The sequence below is a fragment of the Leucopleurus acutus genome, assembly GCF_964270905.1.
Source record: "Leucopleurus acutus genome assembly, chromosome: 11".
Lineage (NCBI taxonomy): Eukaryota > Metazoa > Chordata > Mammalia > Artiodactyla > Delphinidae > Leucopleurus > Leucopleurus acutus.
Window position 1 is genome coordinate 98,002,264 of NC_139152.1, and position 23,183 is coordinate 98,025,446.

The 23,183-nt window shown below is 59.4% G+C and overlaps 1 protein-coding gene across 3 annotated transcripts in view; it reads right to left on the minus strand.

Moving 5' to 3' along the window:
* The window catches only part of SCUBE1 (signal peptide, CUB domain and EGF like domain containing 1), a gene marked incomplete at both ends in the record, with an annotated part of 130,615 nt that overhangs the window by 71,886 nt on the left and 35,546 nt on the right, over positions 1–23,183 (minus strand). For all 3 annotated transcript variants that reach the window (XM_082850199.1, XM_082850201.1, XM_082850200.1), the window contains one exon: positions 11,659–11,793. In XM_082850199.1, the coding sequence (XP_082706325.1) occupies positions 11,659–11,793 (135 nt within the window). The remainder of the gene's footprint in view (positions 1–11,658; positions 11,794–23,183) is intronic.

Here is a 23,183-nt window from a genome sequence, read left to right on the forward strand (position 1 = left end):
GGTCAGCCGCCGTGTGGGCCTGGGGGACAAGGGGTCGAGTCTGGGGCAGTAGGGAGGATCAGTGCTCCAGCAGAGGAATCAGCTCGTGCAGAGAGGCTGCCACGCTTGCCTCGAAGTCAGAGACGGCTTCACAAGAGGAGGTGAAGCGAGACAGGCTTTGAAGGATGACGAAGAGTTCTCCAGGAAGTGAGGGGGATGGGGAATGGCACTTGAGGCAGAGGAAATAGCACACAGCAAGGCCCCTGACTGGTAAAGGGCTCCCCGGTCACGGGGAGAACAGAAGGCAGGTGGGGGATGGGCGAGGGGCCGCGCTCTGGAAGGCCCTGGAAGGCGGTGAAGGCCGAGCTCCTGGTGCGGGAGAGACAAGGGTTCGTTGTGGCAGCTTCATGACACGCACAGCAGGGAAAGGAGGCACAAGAAGGTCCTCAGTGGGGAATGACATGCCCAGAGGGTCACGCGGAACAGTGGCTCCCACTGCTGTCAGAAGGCGGATGGGACAGGGGGGCCGGGGAAACAGTTAGCTGAGCGGAAGCGTGAAGCCTGGCCCCGGGAGGAGGGTGGAGAGGCAGGGCCCCGGGGCTGCAAGGGGCTCCGGGCAGTGGGCAAGTCCTGCTCCCTCCCCTCTACCCATCTGTTCATTCAGCATCGTTGCTCTCGGGAGCTGGTAAGACGTGGGTTCAAATCTCGCCCGTGCTGCTTACTCACTGCGGACAAGCCTCCTGGCTTTCTCACCGGCAGAATGGGGTAACACAGCTACACGGCACATCGGGTCCCTCCCGTCACAGTCTGGGCACAGTGCTTGGCACACAGTGATGCCCAGTGACAGGCGACAGTGTTACCACTTTCAGGTCCAGGCACTCCGCTAGGGGACAGAGTATACACCTATTCTCTCATTTTGGTCCTCATAAAAATTTCTAGAATGAACACTAATGTTTGTCCCATTTCACAGATGAGAAACTGAGGCCCCAGGACTTGCAGCCGAGAAGGGAGCCAGGGCCAGGGCCAGCTACCCCTGCGCCGTCCACACGAGGAGGCCGAGGTCCTGCAGCGTGGAGGAAAGCCCACCGCCAACGCCACTAAGTACTGGGGTCTCTGCAGGGCTGCCTGGCAGGGGCTGGCCGGAGGCCAGGCCAGGAGGCCAGGGCGTGAAGCTGGGCACACCAGCCAAAGGAGTTGTTTATGGGATGGGAGGCTCATAAAAAGTAACGGGCTGGATTTACCGTCCCCGCCTCCAGGGCCATTCTGGGCTGCAAAGGGCCGGGACAGGCCTCCTCCAGCAGCACCATAAATCTGCCCGCTAAATGCGAGAGCTGTTTATCCTCCCGCCCACCTGGTCTGTAGGCCGGGGCGGGGGGAAGAACCTGCCCCACGCTCTGCCCCGACGAGCAGCCAGAGGGGCAGCCCTGAGGCTGGGGTGGGGTATCCTCCGGCATGGCCACCGTTTCCCCTCTTTTAAAACAGAAAACTCCCAGCCACACCCACCCACGGGGAACCTAGAACCCACAGCTGATGACAGAAAGCCCTGGCACAGGGCAGGGGATGTCCCTGGTCCTACAGGAAGCACACTGGGGCCTCTTAGGTCAAGGCCTGGCCCACACCCCATCTCGTGGGAGTCACGCCCCGGGAAGCAATGGGAGCCGGCCAGCCAGGCACGCTGATAGGACCCTAAGCTGGCGTTCGGCTGGGGTGGCTCGGGAGGGACCGCGAGCCTCTGTCCACGGGCATTTGAGTCCGGAGATGGGGGTGGAACAGGAGAAGAAAAACTACCTTGGGCGTCAGAAAGCTGGCCTCCCATCCTGAGGGCCGCCTTGTGCTGTGGCCCAGCTGGGGTTCCCTCCCGCGCTGGGGTGCCAGTGCTCACCCGAAGTTCTTCCCGGGATAGCTGCGAGCATCACAGCGGTCAGGGTGCAAGAGCACCGTGAGCTGCGGAGGGTGGGGCCCGGCCGGGCGAGGACCCCTGCTGGCTGGGACAGGAGGAGAGGCGGGAGCGGCCCGACAGGAGGCAAAGTCCAGAGGAGGGTCAAGGACCAGCCTGGAGGAGCCTGAGGGGAGGGCCCGGGATGAGCGCTGGGACAGGGCGGCAAGGGCGGCCATCTCCCCTGAGAACCACCGGCCCCGGCCCTCTGCCCTGACCCGTCCCCAGGGACCCGTGCCCAAAAACTGCCCGGGGACCTCTGCCGAGGGGTCCCCGGCCGGTCCTGCGGCGGTGTGGGCTTTGGGCGGCGGGCTCAGGGCGAGGCTCCGGGCGGCGGCTGACCCGGAGCTGCTGAGGCTGCGGGGCCTGGGCTCCACTTCAGGGTCTGAGTGCGGCTGGAAGGAGGGCTCTCCTGCAAGTGCCACAGGGGAGCCCAGCCCCCTTCCCGGCCTGCCCAGGGCGGTGAAGTGCAGCACAGAACGCAGAGCACGGCTGTCCCCGTTGCCCCCTGCGGGGAGCTCAGAAAACTCCCGAGCCCCTGCCTCCCCAACCAAGCCCGCTTCCTGAGCTCACACCCACCATCCCGGCCACCTGCTCGGGTCCCAGGACGAGTGGGCGAGGAGAGAGTGTGGGCGCCCGCCCTGTGCACGAGTTGCCCCGGGCACCTGCGGTTAGGACGCCGACCCAGAGGCTGAGCGGGACCCGGGCTTCAGCCTCATGAGAAGCAGAGGCTGGCCGGTCCCGCTGTGGGCCCCAGGCTCCCCTCCAGGGTTCCGGACTCCAGCAAGAACAAGGCCCCACGCGGACCAGAGCCACTGGACCCTCCTTCAAACCGCCACTGAAGTACTCCGCACCTACGTGATGCGGGGGCCGCGCCTCTCTGCGGAAGGGCCTGCCTGCCCTGCCGCTCGCCTTCTGCTCAGCCACCGGCCTGTCCACCCACTGCCCCCGGTGAGGTCCTGACCCTGACGGCCACCAGGGCCACCTCCCAGAAAATCGCTTCATCTCCCTTTCCAGCCCACAGTGGGTAGCGATCTTCCCCAAATATGGATCATACGCCCACCCCTGGGGCTGATAGGGGCCCCGTCACTGTCACAGCAAAGTTCAAACCCCTGCCACACACGGTCTCCTGCCCCTCTCACTTCTGGCAGCCAGGTCTGGTTTCAGGTCTAGGACCCACTCTCTCCGATGGGCAAGGAAGGCTGCAGGCGCACTGACTCTTCCAGAATAAAGTTGGAACCTTAGACGGCGGAGAACCCCCGGCCAGAGGCGAGGCCAGGCCGGCCTGAACGAAGGGCCCAGCTGGACGACCACAGGGTGGAAAGACAGGAAGGGCGCCGGGGGCGGGAGCGGCAGGACCCGGAATCTACACGTGACCCCGTGAGAAAAGTATCAGGTACAGGGAAGGGGCTCATATCCGAGTCCCCCTTCCTCTCCATTGAGGCTGCGTGGCTTATAGAAATGACCTGAGGTCGGGACCAGCGCTGGCACCCAGCCCACCAGGCTCTACCACAGAATCACCTCCTCAGCGAGACAGTGCTGGAGGGTGACAAGTGTCTGAGGGCCCTCCCTGCTCAGACGCCATCCCAGAACTCAGGCCCAGCGCGGGCTGTGACTGCACGTCTGTCGAAGGGTCTCCGCCTCTCCATCTTCAGAGCCCTGCTCCAAGCTGTTTTCCAATGTCAGCTGCTTCCATTACTCTCAACCCAGGTCTGGACCCAGGGGGCCCCGCCAGCTTCTCGCCCTCTCCTTCCCATCACTGCCGCGAATCCCCCCAAAAGCCCCCGGCCGTGCCGCCCGCTCTCCACTCTTCAGCTCCTTCTGAGGCCACCCACCCTCAGGGGCTTCTTCGATCCCTCTCCACCTCCCCCAGGCTCCCAGCCCTCAGGCAGAACTAAGTTCCCTGTGACCTTAACAGGCTGCTGGCCGAGCCCCTCAGCACTGTGGCCCAGGGCCCGAACTGACCACCCAGTACGTGATGCCACGCCACGCCACGCCACGCCACGCCCTGGGTGCAGACGTGAGCACCACAGCCCCAATCCAGGTTGACCGGCGCACTGGGTGAGGAAGTCCCTCTTCTCTTTAGAACCCAGTTTCCATGCCTGACCAAAGAAGGGGTGAACCACGGGATAGTTGCAGTCTCTTTAAACACTGGGAGGCAGCCACAGAAGGTGGTCATGATTTGAACCCACACTGCCTAGGTGCCAGTCCTGGTACTACTCCTAGGATCCACGTGACCCCGGGCGCATGACCTGCCTTGTTATTTGCCATCTGCACGTGGGAAGTAATAGTACCTGCCCCGTAGGGCTCCAGGGGTTATGAATGAGGTAATTTTAGCGTGACAATATGCCTTGGTCTGCGTGGGACAGTCCCAGTGTATACCTGCTGCCCTGTCACAATTAATAGCGCCTCCTTTCACTCTCAGAAGTGTACTGGTTTGAACGTTAACTTACATAGCCCCCTGGTTAAGACAGGCAAAGTGCTCACAACGTGCCTGGACGAGTACTCAGCTATTCAATTATTATTAAAATGCTAATTCCTGGCTGCTGAGGCGGTTACACAGAGCCACGTGCAATAAAGTGGCCGAGAACCAGACTCGCACACCGTACTAACGCCAGCTTCCTGGACTCGATACTGTTCTCTAGTGATGTAAGACGTGACCGTTGGGGGGAACTGAGTGAAGGGTATGTGGGATCTTGCCTTACTATTTTTGCATTTCCTTATGACTCTACAATTACTTCAAAATAAAAAGTTTCAAACTTCCAACCCTATTGTTTGGTGTCTAGCTACAGTTGAGTACAAACTTACAGACAAAATGAACAGATCCTAAAAATACTTCATGCAGGCGTCTCATAAACAAAAGGACGAACTCTCAGAGAGCGCCCAGAGTATACCTGCAAACTCGGAAACAGGTGAAAACGGCTCCTGTGAGCGAACAGCTGTGGCAGAGCTCAAGGCCCTTCCCGAGAAGCCAGGAGCCCTCAGGCTCACACAGTCTCCGCCTCTGTGTGTGGACCCAGGGCTGCTGGCTTCACATCAAGACCCCCTACAGACAGGGGTGCGGAATGGCAGTATCAGAAGAGCTACCTCCAGCCCAGAAGCTGGGCCACTCAGCACGGCGACAGACATTAACAGGCATTCTCTGGCCTTCAGAGGAGTGGCTGTCTCAGTCACTAAGTTTGTGACAAAAATTGTGAATTGTAGGGAAAAGAGGCCGGGCCAACTTAGGCTGTTCCTCTGAAGAGAGAAGGGATTGGGTGGGCCATCTCAGGAGGTCTCCACTATGAAATGTTTTTGAACTCCTGGTGCTTGAAGAGGCACACTTGGTACCTGGGATGCTCACGCTTGAGAAACGTCTCTGCTTCTCGCAGGCCTCACCCTGCCTGGGCCGGCCGCAAGCCTCATCGGAACCCTCCACACAGGCTGCCCAGGCTCAGAGGCCAGCCCGCCAGAGCACGGGGTCCTGCCGTGCCCCTGGCTGCATCCTTGGGCAAGTTTCCTATCCTCTCCGTGCCTCGGTTCCTTAGTCTGTAAGGATGCAACACGCTAGTGCGTGACAAGTGCTCGTCACAGCGACTGACACGCAGGAAGCCCCCAGGACGTGCGGCTCTCACCGTCACCATCATCGCTGAATGCAGAAGAAGCCAAAACTCCCTATTCCTGGCTCCCACCTCTGATTTTGGCTGGAGCCACGATTACCCCTGATGCCAAACCTTAAGCTTTGTGAAAACGCGGCCCTGAGTATCACCAGGAATGCCGGTGGTGGGCGGGCAGTGCCGTTTCCTACCCATATTTATATGTGCATTTAAACAGGCTCAGAAGGATATTAAACAGAACATGAAACGCACTCGGGTAAACCCGTGACGCCCCTGCTGAGAGAATGCCGGCCTGGCATCCGCTCTGCATGGGCCTCAGCCTTCAGGGACACGGATGCTCAGCTGCCCCGTGGCCAGTTCCAGTGCCTCCAACGTGGGAAAGGAGGCAGCACAGCAGGGCTTCAGCGTGCAGTCAACTGTGCAATGGCCTCTCAGAGCCTCTGGGCCCCTACCACTTGGTCCAGAGCCTGGGCAGACCACAGCGTCCACTAGCACGTGCTGACCAGGAGCCTACCTGCACAACCCGAGGGTGTGGAGCGTCCGGGCCCAGGGAGCCGCCCAGAACTGCGCGTCACTCTCCTTCCTCCCTCAGGCCTTTGCCACGGGCCCCATGTCAGCACAGGACACAGAGGGGTGGGGAACACGGTCCCCGCCCACAGGGAGCTCCCAGGCTGCAGGGACGCAGGCGGCAGGTAGAAAACTGCCTTCGGTGGCCAGCAACGGTGGGGGGTGGGAGACAGGCAGCCCTCTGAGCACAGACGAGGCAGAGCCTGACAGTGATTCCTGGGCCGGCTCAGGACAGGCTGTGCAGTGACTGGGTGCTCTCACCAGGGCTGAGTGGGGCACCAGTCAGTAGACAGGGTGGCCCGGGGAGCAGCAGGGGCAGACAGAGGCCCGATGTCCTCTTTATGTCTGGGTTCCCGACTGCCCGTGCCTAGCAGGGGCCTGGCGCGCTGCTCAGACCTCCACAGGGAGGACGGGGCTGGACGCTCCTGGGGGGCAGGGGCTGGTCTGACCTCTGCAGCCCTGGGCGGGTCAAGCAGCGAGCGAGCTAGTGCTGGATGCACGGCTGTCTTGATGGGCACGTCCTGCCCTGAGCACAGACAAAGCCAGGTGCGAGGGCCGCCGGCTCACCCCTCGGAAGGGAGTTCCTTGAGGAGGAGGCCTGACTCCTGATCGCCTCTTCACCCTCGGCTGACGCTCAGGCTTCAGCCAGCAGCCAGCACGCAGCAGAGCCTTGCTCAGCGTGCACCCGGGCCCTGACTCTGCTGCTGGCTCGGGAAACTGGCCCAGAGGGGGTGAGGCCCTGCCCTCTCGGGGCCTGTTTCCTCATCTGTGATAAATAACGATAATAAGAGCCCATCTTTATTGAGACTTTCTTTTCCGTATCTTTTTAACTCTATGAAGTAGGGACTTTGACTATCCCCATTGTACAGACCAGGCACAGAGAGGTTAAGTGACTTGCTCAAGGTCACACAGATGACAGGTGCTGGAGCTGGGATTCCAGCCTAGGCTGTGGGGCCCTGGAACCTGTGCTCCTAGTCATGGCATAACACAGAGATGACAGGTCCCCTCTGTGCCAAAGGGCCCTCGGGGATGAACTTTGACAGGTACAGCCCCTTAAGTGCCCCTGCCAGCCTGTCCTGCTGCCTACAGCTGTGGGGACGATGTGACACTTCCTCTCACTCTGGGGCCTTCCACCACCACCACAGACTGGACCACTGCAGGCACCTGGTGAGGCTTCAGAGCCCGGCCGTGCAGGACAGCTTCCTGCGTCGGGGAGAGGGCACACATGTCTCAAACCCACTACCATCGGCAACAGTGGTGGCCCAGGATCAGTGCCAGGGAGAGAGCAATCCTCCACCAGGCCGGCCAGGAGACCATTCTCATTACTGTCTCTGCTGTTCAGACGGCCACACTGGAGCCCCTAGGTCCCTCCCTCCAGAGTGGTTTTCTCAGCTCACTATCATAAGGTAACTCCTAGGGTCCTTATTCAGCATTTCACCCCCTTTCTGGATGCAAAGCTTCACAGGGATCATGCCTGCTTTTGCCCACATGGGGATCCTGGGGACCAGCCAGCACCTGGCACATGAACGAATGGAAGAGTGACCTGCCACCGCGCAGCTCGTCAGAGCTTTTGGAGCTCCTTCGCCTCCCTTAATCAAGTTTGCTCAGACTGCAAGAAAGGATTCGTCACTGGAAGGAAAGGGAAAAGTTCATCCAGGAGTCGACACCTTCTTGGAGCATAGATATGACATAAGTCCTTTAAAAAAAAGAGCAGGCACGGGAGAGGGAGGGAGCTCGAACGTGCCAGCTGCTTAGTGGCCCGTCTACTCTGGGACCCGGGAGGCCCCCTGGGGGCTTGACTACAATGGAGAGGCGGAGGCTGGGAGTGGCCTGGCCCGGCTTCCCCCAGGCTGTGGGGTGGAAGAGGGACTTAATGGCTTGCTGGACCAGAGGCTGAGTGGGAAGTGAGTGTGGGCTGTGATGGAGCCAGAACCAGCTCAGAGAAGTGCTGAGCAGAGACAGACAGGCCACAGCTCTCAACAGCTGTGGGTCCCCTCCCACCCAGAGCTGGGAGAGAGGAACAGCCTGTGTCCCCAAATCAAGCATGAGTTCTAAAGGCCTAAAGAAGCTGTCTATGTGAGTTGCCACTCCTAGGGCGGGCACTGCACTTGACCCCTTCAAAGCATTTCCCCTAACGGAGCCCTCACTTGCCTGGGAGGGGTTGCTGGTCCCAATTTATAGACAAGGAGACCCAGAGAGGCAGGAGTAACTGCAGAGGCCATGTGACCAGCGGAGGTGAGAACGGCTGAGAACCTAAAACCCACAACCCCAGCCTGGCCAGATCCACACGCCTCCGGCCAGGGTTTGTGTCATCGCCTGGGAGGTGGGGCCGCTCAGAAGGTCTGAGCCCCGTGGCCTTGTTTCTCGGCCGGGAGCCTGGAGCAGACCCTGCTCACGTGTCTGGTCCCCTCTAATCAAACCCAGCTCAGGGGAGGCTCCAAGGGGCTGACAGGCATTAGGAAGAGTCAGGTGACATGAGGAATCTGATCTGGGGAACAGAGGCCACTTAGGTACAAAACAAGCTGGGTCTCAGCACCGTGAACATGCTCTTCTGAGCTCTAGCAATCGTCCCTGAAGGTAGCACGCAATCACGATGAGCAACTGTGCTGACACCCAACAGAGGCTCAGGAGGGAGCAGCGTGGCCAGGCACCCAGGCCCGCCCCCACCCACAGGCACTACCGCGCGGCTGGCCAACGCCCTGCGCACTGGTCCTGTCCTCTTGGGACCTTCCACAGAGCCTTCGGGAGCCCTGGAAATGCTGCCGCTTGTCCTTCAGTGAGTATCCAAGAAGTTGTCTCCTGTTTTTCAGATTGATGCATTGCCCAGATTTAAAAATTAGGAGACTGACACAAAAGTCCTAATGAGAAAAGGGACTCTTCTTTAACCAATATGTCAGTTAATGTAGATTGGGGTTAGTCCCCCAAATCTGTATTCTGGTTACATCTAGATCCCTGGCTTCACCTATAAATCCAGATCTGGCCACCCAGGCCTTTGGGTGGGGTGAGGCACGCAGACTCCAGGCTCCACTGCACGATTAGTTTGAGGCCCAGCCCCTGAAGCATCTGGTTTCCCTAGACGTCCCCCGCCCTTCCCCTCCAGCATCATTTCCCCGCCTCTGCTTACCCAGCTTCCCATGGCTGCTCCCCGCATGAAATCCAAACTCCCGCCCACATTCCACCAGCCTCATGGTCTGGCCCCTGCCAAGCTCCCCTCATCCTGGGATCACTGTGCCCACCATCCCGCCCTTCATTCTGCGTTGCCCGGGAGTCTGGTCCATTCCCACCTCGGGGCCTTTACACACACCCCACCTGGCCTCACAGTTGCTCTCCCTCCTCGTTCCATTTCAGCTCACACGTGGCTTCCTCAAAGAGGCCTTCAGCGCCTGCCTATTTCTGTCTGTTCCTCTCCCTGGTTTCTTTCCTTACCAGCCTCATCATGTCACAGCTAGCGACCTGGGCTGGAATCCTGACTGCCGTGTCCCTAAGGTATGACCTCGGGCAGGTCCCCTAACTTGACTGGGCAGGGTCCTCACCTGTTGCAGGGTCATAACACCCCGGCCTCGCCAGGCTGCTGTGAGGGCCCAGCTCAGAGTAAGCGTGTGACCTCACAGCAGCCACTGTCGCTGTCCCCCCCATCATCGTGCCCCCCACCGCCGGCCGATGCTGAGGTTTGCTTTGTAACGTCCTTAGAACAACGCATGCTCACAGGCCAAACCAGAACCTGGTTCCACACCGGCCACTGTCTTGCATCACGCTTTTTCCCCCTTCCCGCTCACCCTCTTTTCAACGGGGGCACAGCTCTACCTGGAGCCCTGCTCGCGGGAAAGCTGCTCTTCAAGGGAACAGGGCACACACAGCCCGGCTGACAGGGGCTCCGGCCGTCCCGGCGTCGGGGACGTTACAGCTCGCTCAGAGCAGCCGCCGCCCGGTAAACCCCTCTCCCCGATGAGAGCAGGACTCCTGTCCCACCCCCAACGCTCACACTCTTCCTCATAAATCTGCTTTTTATAAAACTCAGTGTGGAGCCAGGGTCCTTGCTTTGGGCAGCTCGACACCACAGCCCCACAGCTGGGAGGTCTTCTACGGTGCCGTGGACGTCTGGACAACGCGCCCGGAGCAGGCGCCCAGGGACCTCGGAGCTCGGCCTTTCCGTCTTTCTGGGGACCCGGCAGGGATGGGGATTATCGGGCTGTCTTGTCTTTGAGGAAACCGCCTAAACAAACGCTAAGAATTCTAAGGAGTCCAGTAGAGTAGTTCTGCTTAATTACCCTGGGATTTGTACTTCTTAAATGTTTTTTTTGCTTTTCTATCTCAGGAACTGTTTTCAAATAAAGATCATGCCCAGGGCCCCCAAGTCTCACCTCACAGCCTCTGTTAGCTTTAGCGCACGCCAGCACTTTACTCCCAGGATCTGGTCCTATCCTCCAAAGACCCTGCCGGGTCAACACCACGGCCCCGTTTTGCAGATGAGGAAGTTGAGGTTCGGAGCTGCAGAGCCGCCTGAGGAAGGGCTCCCAGCTAGGGAGTGGCGGAGCTGGATTCACACCCTGTCGGACCCGGAGCCCAGCGCCCGCCCTTTTTATTCCCTGCCTCTCAGTGTGAACCGTGCCACAGACCAGAGATGAGGCCCTACAGGGCCCCTCCAGCACCTCCTCCTTGTCTAGGGTCAGCGAACGGCGAGGGGCTGAGGCTGGAACCGTGGGGCTGCCTGGTCCTCCTTCTGCATCTACTCTCTTGAAGGTACAGCACAGCCGGCCGCAGGAGGGCACAGCCGCTCTGCTGCAGCACACAGCCTGCCTGGAGATTCTGGGCCTTGCCATTATCTTAGCCAGGATGCGCCTCCACGCCTTCTAGAATGCTGCTTCCTCTGCCTGGAAGCCACGTGGGTCCTGGCTTCGGGCCAGCTGTCCCATTTCACAGCCCTGCTGCTTTGGGCCCAAACTGACCACCACTGCCCTGACACCAAGGGCCTTCATTTGCTGGGCTCAGCTGGAGGTCAGGCTCTGTCCCAGCCTGGGGCTGTCCCCAGGCTCCCCAGGCACTCCAGTTGGCTGGAGTCTTCCTCCTCTGACCCTCTGCGCTGCCCCGAGCTGGCCTGCCATCCCACCCGGCCTACAGAGAGCAGCCGGCTCCTGACCCCAAAGACCCTCTGCTGGCTGGTGACCCAGTGAACACGCAAGAGACTGAGAAACGAGCCCTCGGCCCGGTCAGACCTCGAGCCCCCCTCAGGGAAAGGGGACCGTCGGGAATGGGGCCCCACTCTTCCTAGTCACATCCAGCCCCCAGCCCAGAACGGAAAATAGCTTCTCCGGACACATCTGCCCATCTGCGGCCCCATCTCGTCCCCACATGAGAATACCAGAAACACCGACAGCCCTGCTGTAGGGGCAGAGGGCGGGAGCTGGGAGGTGTCCCTGCAGAACCGACACCAGAAGCACACAACAGCCATGCAGGCCTGCACCAGAGTTCCCTGCCTTGACCCTGAGGCCCCCAGGATCAAGATGCGGAGAGGGGGTTCCCAGAGGCCACCTGTTTCCACAGGGGAGGGGGCGTGACTGGGCAGCGCGAGCCAGTACTCACCATTGGAGCGGTGGATACAGGTGTGCTGGTTGTCGCTGAGGAAAAAGCCGCTGTGGCACTGACACTCGTAGCTGCCCATGGCATTGACACAGATCTGCTGGCAGCCGCCGTTGTTGTCCTGACACTCGTCCACATCTGTGAGAAAAGGAAGAGAAGGGGACAAGAGAGATCACACCTGGAGCTACAAGTAAGGCGTGGTCACCTGGAAGGACACGGATGCCATCAGTTCTCCTGGCTGCAGAGCGATACCACAGAGGTACCGCTCGGTGGTACCCCACAGTGGTACCCTCCAACAGTACTTCATGGAGTTACTCCACAGAGGTAGACACTTACAAAGGCTGCAATGCTAGCTGGCCCTGGCTTTCCTGGGTGGCCAGCACTACTCTAAGCGTCTTACCTGCATTAACACCTTTAATTTTCACAGAAACCCTATACATCAGAGCTGGGTCTGGGTCTATTTTACAGATGAGTAAACTGAGGTACAGAGAGGCCAAGTTACTTATCCAAGGTCCCACAGAGGCAGGAATCAAGCCTGGTGGTCCGCCTCCCAAACCTGGGCTCTCACTGATGTCACCTAACCCTCCCTCTCCAGGAAGACCTGCAACTAACACCATCTACCCCCGGCTCGAAGAGCCTCACGAACCCAATCCCACCGTCCCCTTTCTTCAGTCACACCTCAGATTTGCAACCCGCAGTACAGAACTTGCAGCAAAGGAGAGGCTGGAGGCCAGGGCAGCCTGCTTTCTGCCTCGAAAACTGATTTCAAAAGCCCCGAGAAGGAGGTTTGTAAAAGGCCCTGACCTCTGGCTGCCGAGACTGCTACGGAGAGCTGCTGAGCGGTCTTTCCCACTCTCCGGGAGAGACAGACCTCGGGGCCGACACTCATTTTTGACCAGAGGCTGCTGGCACAAAGGGTGCTATTGGCTGAAAGGAGTCTTTATGAAGTTCTGGTCTTGAACAGAACAGCATGTTTCAATTACCCAAGTCATAACCCCCTACACTGTCAGCTTGTTTAATGAAAGAACGGCTTCTTAAACCTTAATGTGCCGTGTCTGTATTGTCATTTTAATAGGCAAATATATGAAACCACAAAGGCAACGTGAGCTACTGGCTGCTTTGAGCCAATCCCACGACCCCCAACACACGGGCGTGCACACACACACACTCACTAGCTTTGGCACTGAATTTTTTAAACAGTTCTTTTTTTTTTTTTTTTTTTTTTGGCGGTACGCGGGCCTCTCACCGTTGTGGCCTCTCCCGCCGCAGAGCACAGGCTCCGGACGCACAGGCTCAGCGGCCATGGCCCATGGGCCCAGCCGCTTCGCGGCACATGGGATCCTCCCGGACCGGGGCACGAACCCGTGTCCCCTGCATTGGCAGGCGGACTCCCAACCACTGCGCCACCAGGGAAGCCCCCTAAACAGTTCTTTTTAACACAACCATCTTTTAGTACTGGCACCAAAAGGATGTGAAAAGGTACAGACTCAGGCAGACTGACCTGCACTGAACCCGGGGAGGACTCAGTGCTGGCGCTATGTCAGCTGGGTCCTACTTCGGCTCAGGGACAACAGACCACTTCCCCACCCATGAGACCACACTGCTGCCTTTGAGGCTGACGGCGAGGCAGGTCATTATTCTCCTGCAAGCTCAAATGTCAGCCCTGTGGCAGCCAGGACGGAGGGAGAGCTCTGAACTATAAAAGCCACCAACAATTAGAGCTAAAACAGTAAAGGTGGCTCTTGCTGAGAGGAGACTGACGGGGGTTCCGGGGGAAGCTGGGAAGGATAGAGAGGGATTTTTCGGAAGACCTTTCTACACTCAACGAGTCTTACTGATGGTTCCCTAAAGGCCCAGTGCCAGGGCCACCTTTGCTGGGGGCATCTCCCCTCCACACCCCAGCAGCGTCTGCCTCTGGGGGTCTGCCCCCGCCTGCACCAGACCATGAACAGCTCTGAGCCAGGCACTGTGTCCTGTTCATCCTATTAATAACATAAAGCTAACCTTCCTGGAGTGCTCGTCGTGTGTCAGGCACAGGGCCTCACTCCACCCACATGCCCAATCCTTGCGGCAACACTGAGTGATAGGCCGTGTTACCGACTCCACTTTACAGATGAAGACACTGAGGCACCGAGTTGAAGTAACCTGGGCAAAGCCACAGAGCTGCTTGGAGCAGAGGCAGGACTCAGACCTGCTGTCCAGCTCCTGAGCACGCGCCTCTGGAGCCCCTGCTAAGCTGGCCACACCAGCAAGTGCGTTCAGACTAAGGTGATGAAGAACCGGCTGCTCCTGAAACGAACTCAAGCTGGGTGTCACCTTGCAAGTATCTGCAAACACGAAGCTGGGGCCAGCCTGCGTGAGTAACTCAGGAGAGTCCCAGCACACCGGCTCAGCCCCGTTTCTGTCCCAATAACACCCGCCAGAGGCTCCGAGGCCCACGTGCCGGCACACACGTAAGGATAAGATTTGAACGCGGGGAGCCGCTCCCGGGACGCGTGCGGACTGAGTCACGCTCTTTGAGGTTCTTCCCATGGCTCTCAGGTCCTTTGCTCTGTACCTCGGCTTCCCCAGCCCTCGCAAAGGTTCAATTGGTAAAACAAGCCACAGATACAGGCCCTCAAACACTGAATTCACAGTGTGGAAACACTGCTTCCACCCCATCATCAGTGAACTCCCTGGTTCCCCCCGTCTGGCCTGGCCCACCCCGTCACCTCACTGGAAGCTAGGAACCAAAGGGCACTGACGTCACACACCTACAAAGCCTCAGTGAGCTGGCAGGGTGGCTGGGCCTTGCCACTGTGTACACTAGCGGGGAACAATGACTCCAGCGCTGACGAATAATTTGAAACAAATGCGAAGCCATGTAAACATTCTCCCCACCCCCCGACCCCGCACCCTCGCTCCCAAATGATAAAGCCCTAAGATTAAGCAGGAGGGAAGAGGGGGCTGCCCGCTCTGCACCCTTTTTCCACTGTGGCCCAAACACAGGCCTCCCCCAAGCTGGGCAGGAAATCAGTCTCAGAATTCCTTTGGGTAGCCTGCAGTCATCACTACCTTCTCTAGAGACTGGCTGAGGAATGGCCTCATACCCCTCACACCCCTGTGTCCCCAGCCCTCCACATGGGACCCACGGTGAGGTCTGAATGGTACCAACGGAAGCAGTTGGGTCCTTGAGATGCCTGCCCGCCGGCCTAGGACAGACTGGGTTCCCTGGAGGCCCGGAGCAGGCCCGGCAGGCACTGTGGGAAACAATTAGCTCCTTGGCCCTCGTGACTGGGGCAAGCCCGGCGCACACTGCTCCTTGGTCCCCACGGACTTGGCACATTCTGGTATAAGAGGTGCCCCGTGGCAAGGAGACAGCCTACGTCCGGGAGTCGGGCAACCTGAGTTCCGCCCCCGGCCTCTTGGCCCGTGGAGGGTGCCCAGGTCTCGTCCACAGGAAGGACCCAGACTGTGTCCTCCAGGAAGCCCTCCTGGAGTGCTTGAGATACACGCGGTCCTCTTCCTTCTCTCCTGGGGAACTGACTGCTCCATGCTCTGCTGGGCCCCTATGTGGAGCCCCCCACCTCCTACGTGAGTATTCACGTTGACTGGTGGGGCTGGCAGCCTCGTCATCATAAATATAGCCCTCAGTGCTGGCCAGGGCCCGGCTGGGGAGCTCAGGCAGTGTCTTAATACATCTGCACAACAGCTCCACACAGGGGGCATTATTCCTATCAAGCCGATTCTCACATGAGAAGCTGAGAGGGGAAGAGACTTGCCCAGTGCTCTAGAACCGGTGGAGGGGGATGGGAAGCCCAGCGAGACTGGATCCAGAGCCCTTACTCTACTCTTCCATGACGTGGCTTCTCTGAGTGAGGATGCTTCCAGCCCAATCGTAGAGGCGAGTGTAAGCTCCCTGGGCTTCTGTTCTTACAATCGTCCCCCGGCCCACGTGCTCACGTCTCTAAAACCCAGGGCAAGAGCTCCCTCCTCTCCAAAGTCTTCCTGGTGCCGGGCAGAATTTGCTGACCCCTGGCTCCCAGACCAAGCAGACCTTTGTTCACAACCTTCTTCCTCTGCCCCGGACCTCGGGCTTGGCCATCCTATCTCTGCTCTGGGCTGTTGTCAGCCCAGAGTCTCCTGCACATCCCTGCACCCAGCAGAGGGTCGGGCTGAGTGGGTGCTCAGGAGTGAGCAGGATAGACTGAAGGGCACACGTGTGCTGCACACACCAGTGACAGGGAGCTCTACCATACAAGGCCAGTCCCCTGGAGCAGGGCGCCGTTGCGGTTCCTTCTGGGCAGGCCGAGGGGCTCATTCACGGCTCTCCATAGCCTGCCCCCCTCTCCGCCCGCCCCACCGACACCCGCTGTTCTCTGAAAACCCCCCCGTCAATCACACATGCCTTCACGCGCACATGTGCACCTCTCCCTGGGACGCCCTCTCCCTCCTGGTCCAGACGGAAGTTCTTCTCGCCTTTGAAATCCACTGGAAGCACTTTTGCTCATTCCCTCCGCAGACACTGAGTACCTGCTATGTGCTCCACTCCCCGAAGTGAATACCACTGGTTAAACCCCTGCTCGGCGAGCCGCCGGCGGCGTGTGGGACCCAAGCGTGCAGGCGGAGGCTTTGTGGACGAAGTGATGGGAGCCGAGGCTGGAGAACAAGAAGTGAGAGATGCGGAAGCAAAGTCTCGTGGAAGGTGCGGAGCAGGGCCGCAGCCACTTGGGCAGGAGAGGAGTTCTGGAAGCTTTGTGGCCTGCACATCCCTCCTCAAGAAGATTCCCCCAGGGCTCTCGCAAAGCCAGCCCTGTCTGGGTCCTCCTGGCCCCCTCCCACCAGTCCTGCCGGCAGAGGGGACAGTCCCTGGGGAAGACAGAGTGTCACCAACCACCAAGGCCTCGGGTGGAGGCTGTGCCTGTTTCTGATCCACGATCCACGCTCCCTGAGCGAGCTCTGGGTGGGACGGGACGGGGGAGCGCTCCACCTCTGAATCCTGCTGGCAGCTCGTGGTCCTTCGTCGTTATTTATGACCACAGCTGAACGTTCCCAAAAGGCAGGGAGCTCCTCGGCACAGGGACTTGGCTACAAAGCAGAGAGGAGGCCCCGGGGGTTCTGGGGCAGACTCTGGGAGGCTCCTCTAGGGTAACCCTTTTAACGGGCAGCAGAAGAGATGGACAGAGTGTGGAGAAAGGACCCCAAAGGCTCCAGCGCTGTGAGGGTCTGGCACAGAGCTCATCGTGGGCTGCCTGGTCCAGCCAGGTCACCCTCTGGGAAGGTCCCGGCCTGCAGCCTCCCCGGGAGAACGTTCTCCTTCCCACGTCTCCCACAGACCTGTCTTCAGCTGCGTCCAGGACTGCTGGAGCCCCCGCCCTTCTGGGTCGGGGTGCTGGTGGCAGGCCAGGGTGCTGGCAGGGGGAGGAAGCTGAACGGCAGCCAGTCGCTGCCTTGGGGGCCCCAGCTGGTGGCGCTGGGGACACCCTCTGCAACAGATCGTCCCACGTGGTCTGGGGTGAAGACATATGGCCTGGGCTCCTGGGAGGCTGCTCCCCAGCCCGAGGCCCCACGCCGGGTGCACAGTGAGGACACGGAAGGTGGGAGGGAGGGAGGGAGGGGGACAAGGGCGCCCAGGAGGGCCAAAGAGGGGCCTCGCTCTGGCTCTGCCTGCCCCCCTCCCAGCCACCCTGGCCCGAGAAGCCCCCTCCCTCCGGGGGCTTGCCTCACACCCAAGCAGTCACCAAGCCTGGTGACTCTCCCTCTCCGCCCTGCCCGTCTGTCCTGCCTCTACTCCCAGGGCACAGCCTTGCCTTGGGCCTCAGCCTCTCCCTACAGGCGTCCACACGCTCCTGGATCGCCCGGCCTCTCGTCTCTCCCTCGCAATCCCAGGGCCCACTGTGACGACTCTAGTCGGAACAAGACACAGCACCCCGGCACCAAAGATCAAGTCCAAACAAGGGGTCTGGGGTCGGGTGCCCCCGCCTCACTCTGCCCTGCATGAGCATAGGTCCGGGCACTGGGGTCGGGAGAGACGGACCTCAGCTGTGGTTTCTGCCCACTTCTGTTCAGTGCCCACCACTCACAGGGAGAAGGCCGCCTCCACTCCCGCCAGCTGCTGAAGGATCCTATCTGGGATGGGCCCGTGTGTGGGACGGATGCGGCTGTTTTCCAGCAAGAAGGCATCCCAGAGCCGGCACCGACGGGCCGCGGGTCGGCCTGCTTCCGAAAGGCCTCTGCAGGCAGGCCTGTGGTTTGCCCAGGAGGTCTGCTTCTTGGCCCAAGGTGCCGGTGTTTGTTTTTATTAATAGCTGACTGTCTGTCCTATTTTGGACCCAGAATCCAGGTTTGCAGCTATTTATAATAACTAAAAATTACGTCTGGATACAGCTTTGGTTGCTTTGTGCTTCCCACGAATGCCTCACAATTTGAAACAGAGACTCTGTGTTCTGCCTGAACCCCACCCATGTTCTCCTGGTGTGCCCGGCCCCAGCACCCCAGCTCCCAGCACGGGTCCGGGAACAGAGGCAGAGGCACTGGCCCATCTCAGAAACCGAACTCAACCTCCAACCCCGAGAACGCCCTCCTGGCCCCCGGGGGCTGAGGCCCCAGCCCTCCCTCTCCTGAGGCTCCTTTCAGAAGCCAGGCTTAGGCGGAAAGTCCCCTTGGCCATCGGGCGGCTCTTGCAAAATTGCATTTGATGGGTTAAGCGTAAATAAATGAGAACCAGATGGATTAGATTTCGGGTGAAATACACATGGGTCTTAGAGCTTTGGGGCCTGGGTTCTCCCAGATCCAGGATGCTCCCCGAGCTGTCAGAGGCGCTGGCACGGCAGGCAGGAGGTGTGACTTGAGTCTCCTGGGACCCGCCTACCTCCGGGTCCGGGCATCCGCTGGGGCCTTCTCTGGGGCTCCCGGCCCCCCAGCAGGTCGGCTGTGTGTGGGAGACACAGGGTCTCCCGTCGTAGCCCTGCTCTGACGCCGAGCCCCTTGGGCTGGGCCTGAGTCCCAGCTCAGCGCTGGGAGATGAGGCACATGACTGGTGGGGTCAGCTTTCCAGACCAGCAAGCCCACTGCTCACACCCAGACCCAAGGAGCCAGCCCAGGGCGGGCCAGAGCTCTGTTGAGGCTGCTGTGCTGGCCTTCGGGGTCTGGTCGCTGCATCCCTCATCTGGGCCTCACCTTCAATCCCAGCCGCTGCCTGTGGTCTCCCGGTGACGGCTGAGCAGCAATGAACATCGAAGGACCAGGAGTTTGCTGCCTAACTCCAGCTGACGGCCGCTCCACCTTATAATAACCTACATGGTGTCCCCGTGCGACCACTACCTACAGGTCCTGGCTCTTGGCCCCCAGGTCACACCAGCTGGGGCACAAGATTCAGTAAGTAACTTGCTGTGTGGCCTTCGGCACGGTGCTTAACCATTCTGGGCCCTGGTTTCCTTCCCTATAAAACAGGGATAACGGTAACTGGAGTTGTTTTGGGAATTAAGAAGATAACAGAGGTAAGGCACTTAGCACCGTGTCTGGCGCACGCAGGCCACCGACACGTTAACAACTGTTGAACAAAGCCAGCACGAGTGCTCCAGGGGTCACAGGCGGGAACACCCTCTGGGGGATGGCAAAGTCCCCCCCAAGTTGGAAAACCGACAACAAAGAGCATCCGAAGGGAGCGCTCAGTCTTTTTTTTTTGAATTGAATTGAATTGATTTATTTATACGGCAGGTCAGTCTTGCCTCGGCCTTCCGGCCTCCCAGCAGAGCAGCCTCAGCTCCTGGAGTTTCTCCCTCCTGACGCAGGTTCTGGCCTGCTCACCGCCTGAGTCGCCCTTCTTGGGGGAACACGCCGACCAGCTGCTTAACAGTGGAGAGATGCCTATTCAAATCTTCTGCCCACTTTTAAACTGGGTTGTTTGCCTTTTCACTGTTGAGTTGTAAGAGTTCTATATAAGATATATAATTCTCGATACTAGACCCTTGTGGGATCACTTTTTCCGATTTCATGGACAATCCCTCCTTTAAAGGAGCCTTGGGTGGCCCCAGGCCCCAGGAGGTCAGTGCACCTATGGGGGCCACATCCACAAGGCCTGGGCTCCTCTTGGGCTCCGTTCCTGGAAGATGTCACCCTGTCCCATGGCTTTTCCAGCCACTTAACGTGCCAACAGCGCCCAAACCTCTAGGCCTGCCTGCTCCACCATCCTCCAGACTCAGAGATCAGCGCCTGCACTTGGTTGTCCAACAGGCAGGACAAACCGAACACGGCCCACGGCGAACTCCTGACTCCACTTCCCACCACAGAAAACAGAGCAGAGCAGAGCACCGCCCGGCCCCACCCTCAGCCTTCTGCATCTCAGCAAATGGCAGCGCAGCCCACAGCGGCCTCAGCCGGAACACCTGCTAGTCACCGGGTACGCCCACGCACGGTGTCTGCTTTGTGACTGTTTCTCTGTCTCCCCGGGGAATACAGAGTCTTTGAGAACAGGGACATCTTGAGTGTGGCTGTACCTCAGGGTTTTAAACAGCGCACGGGGCACATGATCCGTGTTTGCGGACCGAGTGACTGACCGAGAACTGGCTGGGAGAGGCAGCTCTGGCCCCGAGGCCCTGGCTGCAGGCCTGTCCCATCAGGGATGGGCTGTGTGGCCCCGGAGGGGCTGCCCAGCGAGGCAGCCCTAGATGAGTGATGGGACTGAGTGCCGGCTGGTGGGTCCTCGGGGCGCAGAGTGAGAGCTGGTGGGAGAAGAGCTGTGCTCGTGGGCCTGCCTGCCTCAGCCTCGCCCAGCAGTGAGCCCCATCGTGGTGGTGGGCACAGCCCCGCCTGTGGGCAGCTCGTGGCGGGATCAGGGTGGAGCGGGAACAGATGCCCTCAAACGCTGCCAGCCCGTGAGCTTTGGGGCTCAGTGAACGAACGGAGCCACGTGGGGCTCCTGGTCAGTCAGCACAGCCCAGAGTGTCTTCCTGCTTTGTGGGCGCTTTCACCAGTATGAGGACCAAAGTCTTCAGCTGAAGAAAAGCCATTCTGACCTGGTAGCGCTTCAGGAGCGGGTGGAGGGGGCGGGGGTTTGAAGGCAGTGGAATGCCCTGCTGAATGCCACTTCATTGCCCTTTGTCTATGGCAAGACCAGCTCCTCCTTTAATCTCTCTAGCATGGGCAGGAGAGGAGGCTGCAGCAGACGGAAGGGAACCCCCGTTCCTGGAGCCCCTGCTCTGTGCAGGCACTCTCATTACAGTGTCCCATTCGGCCTCAGCCCGGGGCAGCAGCAGCAGCGTTATAACCAGGAGCGCCAGGCAGTGAGCGGCCTGCCCTCGGTCACCAGCGTGTGGGTGACGGAGCCAGCATGGGAACTGGACGCTTTTGTCCGCCCGCCCTCGGGCCTCTGACAGCACAGCTGTAAACACGATCCTGGTTGGATGTCTATGGGAGGCACTGGAGTTTTTAAAAATTTCTTTTCATGGGGATAAGAATGCAGGACTGAAAAGAGGGAAGGGGACAAAAGCCAACCAACCAACCAAACCCTGGAACCAAAGCAAGATGCTCTAAGAAAAGAAGGGGAAATGCTCTGCCAGGATTCTTAGAGAACATCCTCAGAAACGAAACAGGCCCAGCTGGCTGTGATGACCTCCGCGGGCCCGTGGATGGGGCAGGCAGAGGGTACGTCTTTCCCATTGCCTTGGGAAAAACGCCACAGAATCGAGATGGGCCCAGGAGCTCCCCGCGCCGCCCCGATGGACACAGGTCCTCTGGCTGGTCCATCACGCCTGACTCTGGCCAGGCTGAATGCCTTGCTACCAGCACAAATTTCTCACCACTGGTTCTGCCTGGAATTCTGAATACCTTCAAGCATCACATCTTCCCAATGAAACTCAGCATTTCCTTCCCCCTTCCAAAGCTGCTGAGTATAAAGTCCGGGCCTTTCCACTTATCGGGCTACTGTGGGTGCTTCCTGGAGGCCCGTTCCCGTCCTCCTTCCCGCCAGTGGCCTCCACTGGTGGCTCTGGGAGCTCTCCGTGAGTGGCAGGGCTCCCGCCCCAGCCTGCCACGGCTCCTTCACCTGGCTGTCTGCGAGGCGGCCTGCTCCTTCCCACGCTCAGCAGTCCCTCATTGTCAGGCACTGGGTGGGTCAGGCAGCCACAGCAAGACTGCGAAATGATTTTATGCCAATAGAGTTGACACGTTCAAGAAAGTAGCAGGCAGAGGGGCTGGAAGAGGGCAGAGGTGGAGGCTGATGTGGGCACCAGGGAGCTTCGTGGAGAAGGCAGCACCGGGCTGGCTGAAGCCCCGGAAGGACCGTGTGCCTCCCCATGGCTGGCCCCACCCTACCCCGCCCCTTTCCAGCCCAGGTTGTGACATGACCTTTGTATAGCATTCCTGCCCTCGAGAACTTAGCGTGGGTCCCTATCACTTGTCCAATAAGACTTTTATTATTCCAAAATTTGAGTTCACAAGGAATTTTGAAAAACAGCGGAAAACAAAAGATCAACAAATTTACACTCTAGCTACAACCCCAATCATGAACATATTGTACTTCGGCCTTTTTTCACGTCCTGAGTTTCTGCTAGTGCTAACAGATCACTCTGTACGTGACCGTCCCACCCTTCTTCACTGAAAGCTGAGTTAGTGCCCTTGTCAGGCTGGGGCTCAGTCCTGGCCGCCCTTCTCACCTGCCGCTGTCCAGGCCGTAAGGGACCCCCCTCCCACCTCGGTGTGCTGTCTCTCTTCCACCCCATTAGTAAACTCCCCTGCGAGGGACATGTCTGGGTAGCCGTAGCCCTTTTTATTTTCGGGATTTTTCCTCCAGATGGATTCCCAGAAGTGGTATTCCGGGGCAAAGGCCACAAGCTTTTTTACTTCTCCTCGTTCCCCGTCAGTCCCCTGTGACTCTGCACACGGTTTGCTGACTTCCCCGCCCTAGAGTGTATCTGCACGAGCAGCCGTCTCATCTGAAGTCATCTCTCTAATGCCCACGTCTTCCCCGAGAGAACTGGGATTAGCCACGTGTGCCTGTCCATTCATTCACTCACTCAACAAGGCAGGGGATAGGCAGTGGGCATGAGGCCAAGGCCTGCCCTCAGGGAGCCGCCCGACCAGGGGGAGAGAAGTGGTAAGACCAGGTAAGACCAGGGATCGGGAACCAAGCTGAGAGGCAGGGGAGCCTCTCCCTAAACTGCACGAGGACCAGCGCAGGGAGAGGTGTGTCTGGGCGTGGGATGCCTGCCGTGTGTGTGTGTGTGTGTGTGTGTGTGTGTGTGTGTGTGTGTGTGCGTGTGTGTGTGTGTGTGTGTGTGTGTGTGTGTGTGTGCGCCTGCACGGGTTTGGTGAAGCTGGAGTAGCACGTAGGGCCCTGGTGGCTGTCGAAGGAGGGGCTAGGAACCAGGCTTGCATCTGACGTGCCTAAGATGCAGCCAGAGGTGATTCCCTGCCGCTCCTACATCTGCAGGTTTCAATCTCCAGATTTCAGGCTCAGAGAGCAATGGGCACGCGTGGCTCTGCTGACAGGCCACCACCTCCCACACCACTGTCCACGCCTGAGCCCACTCTCCCACCTGACCGAGGCT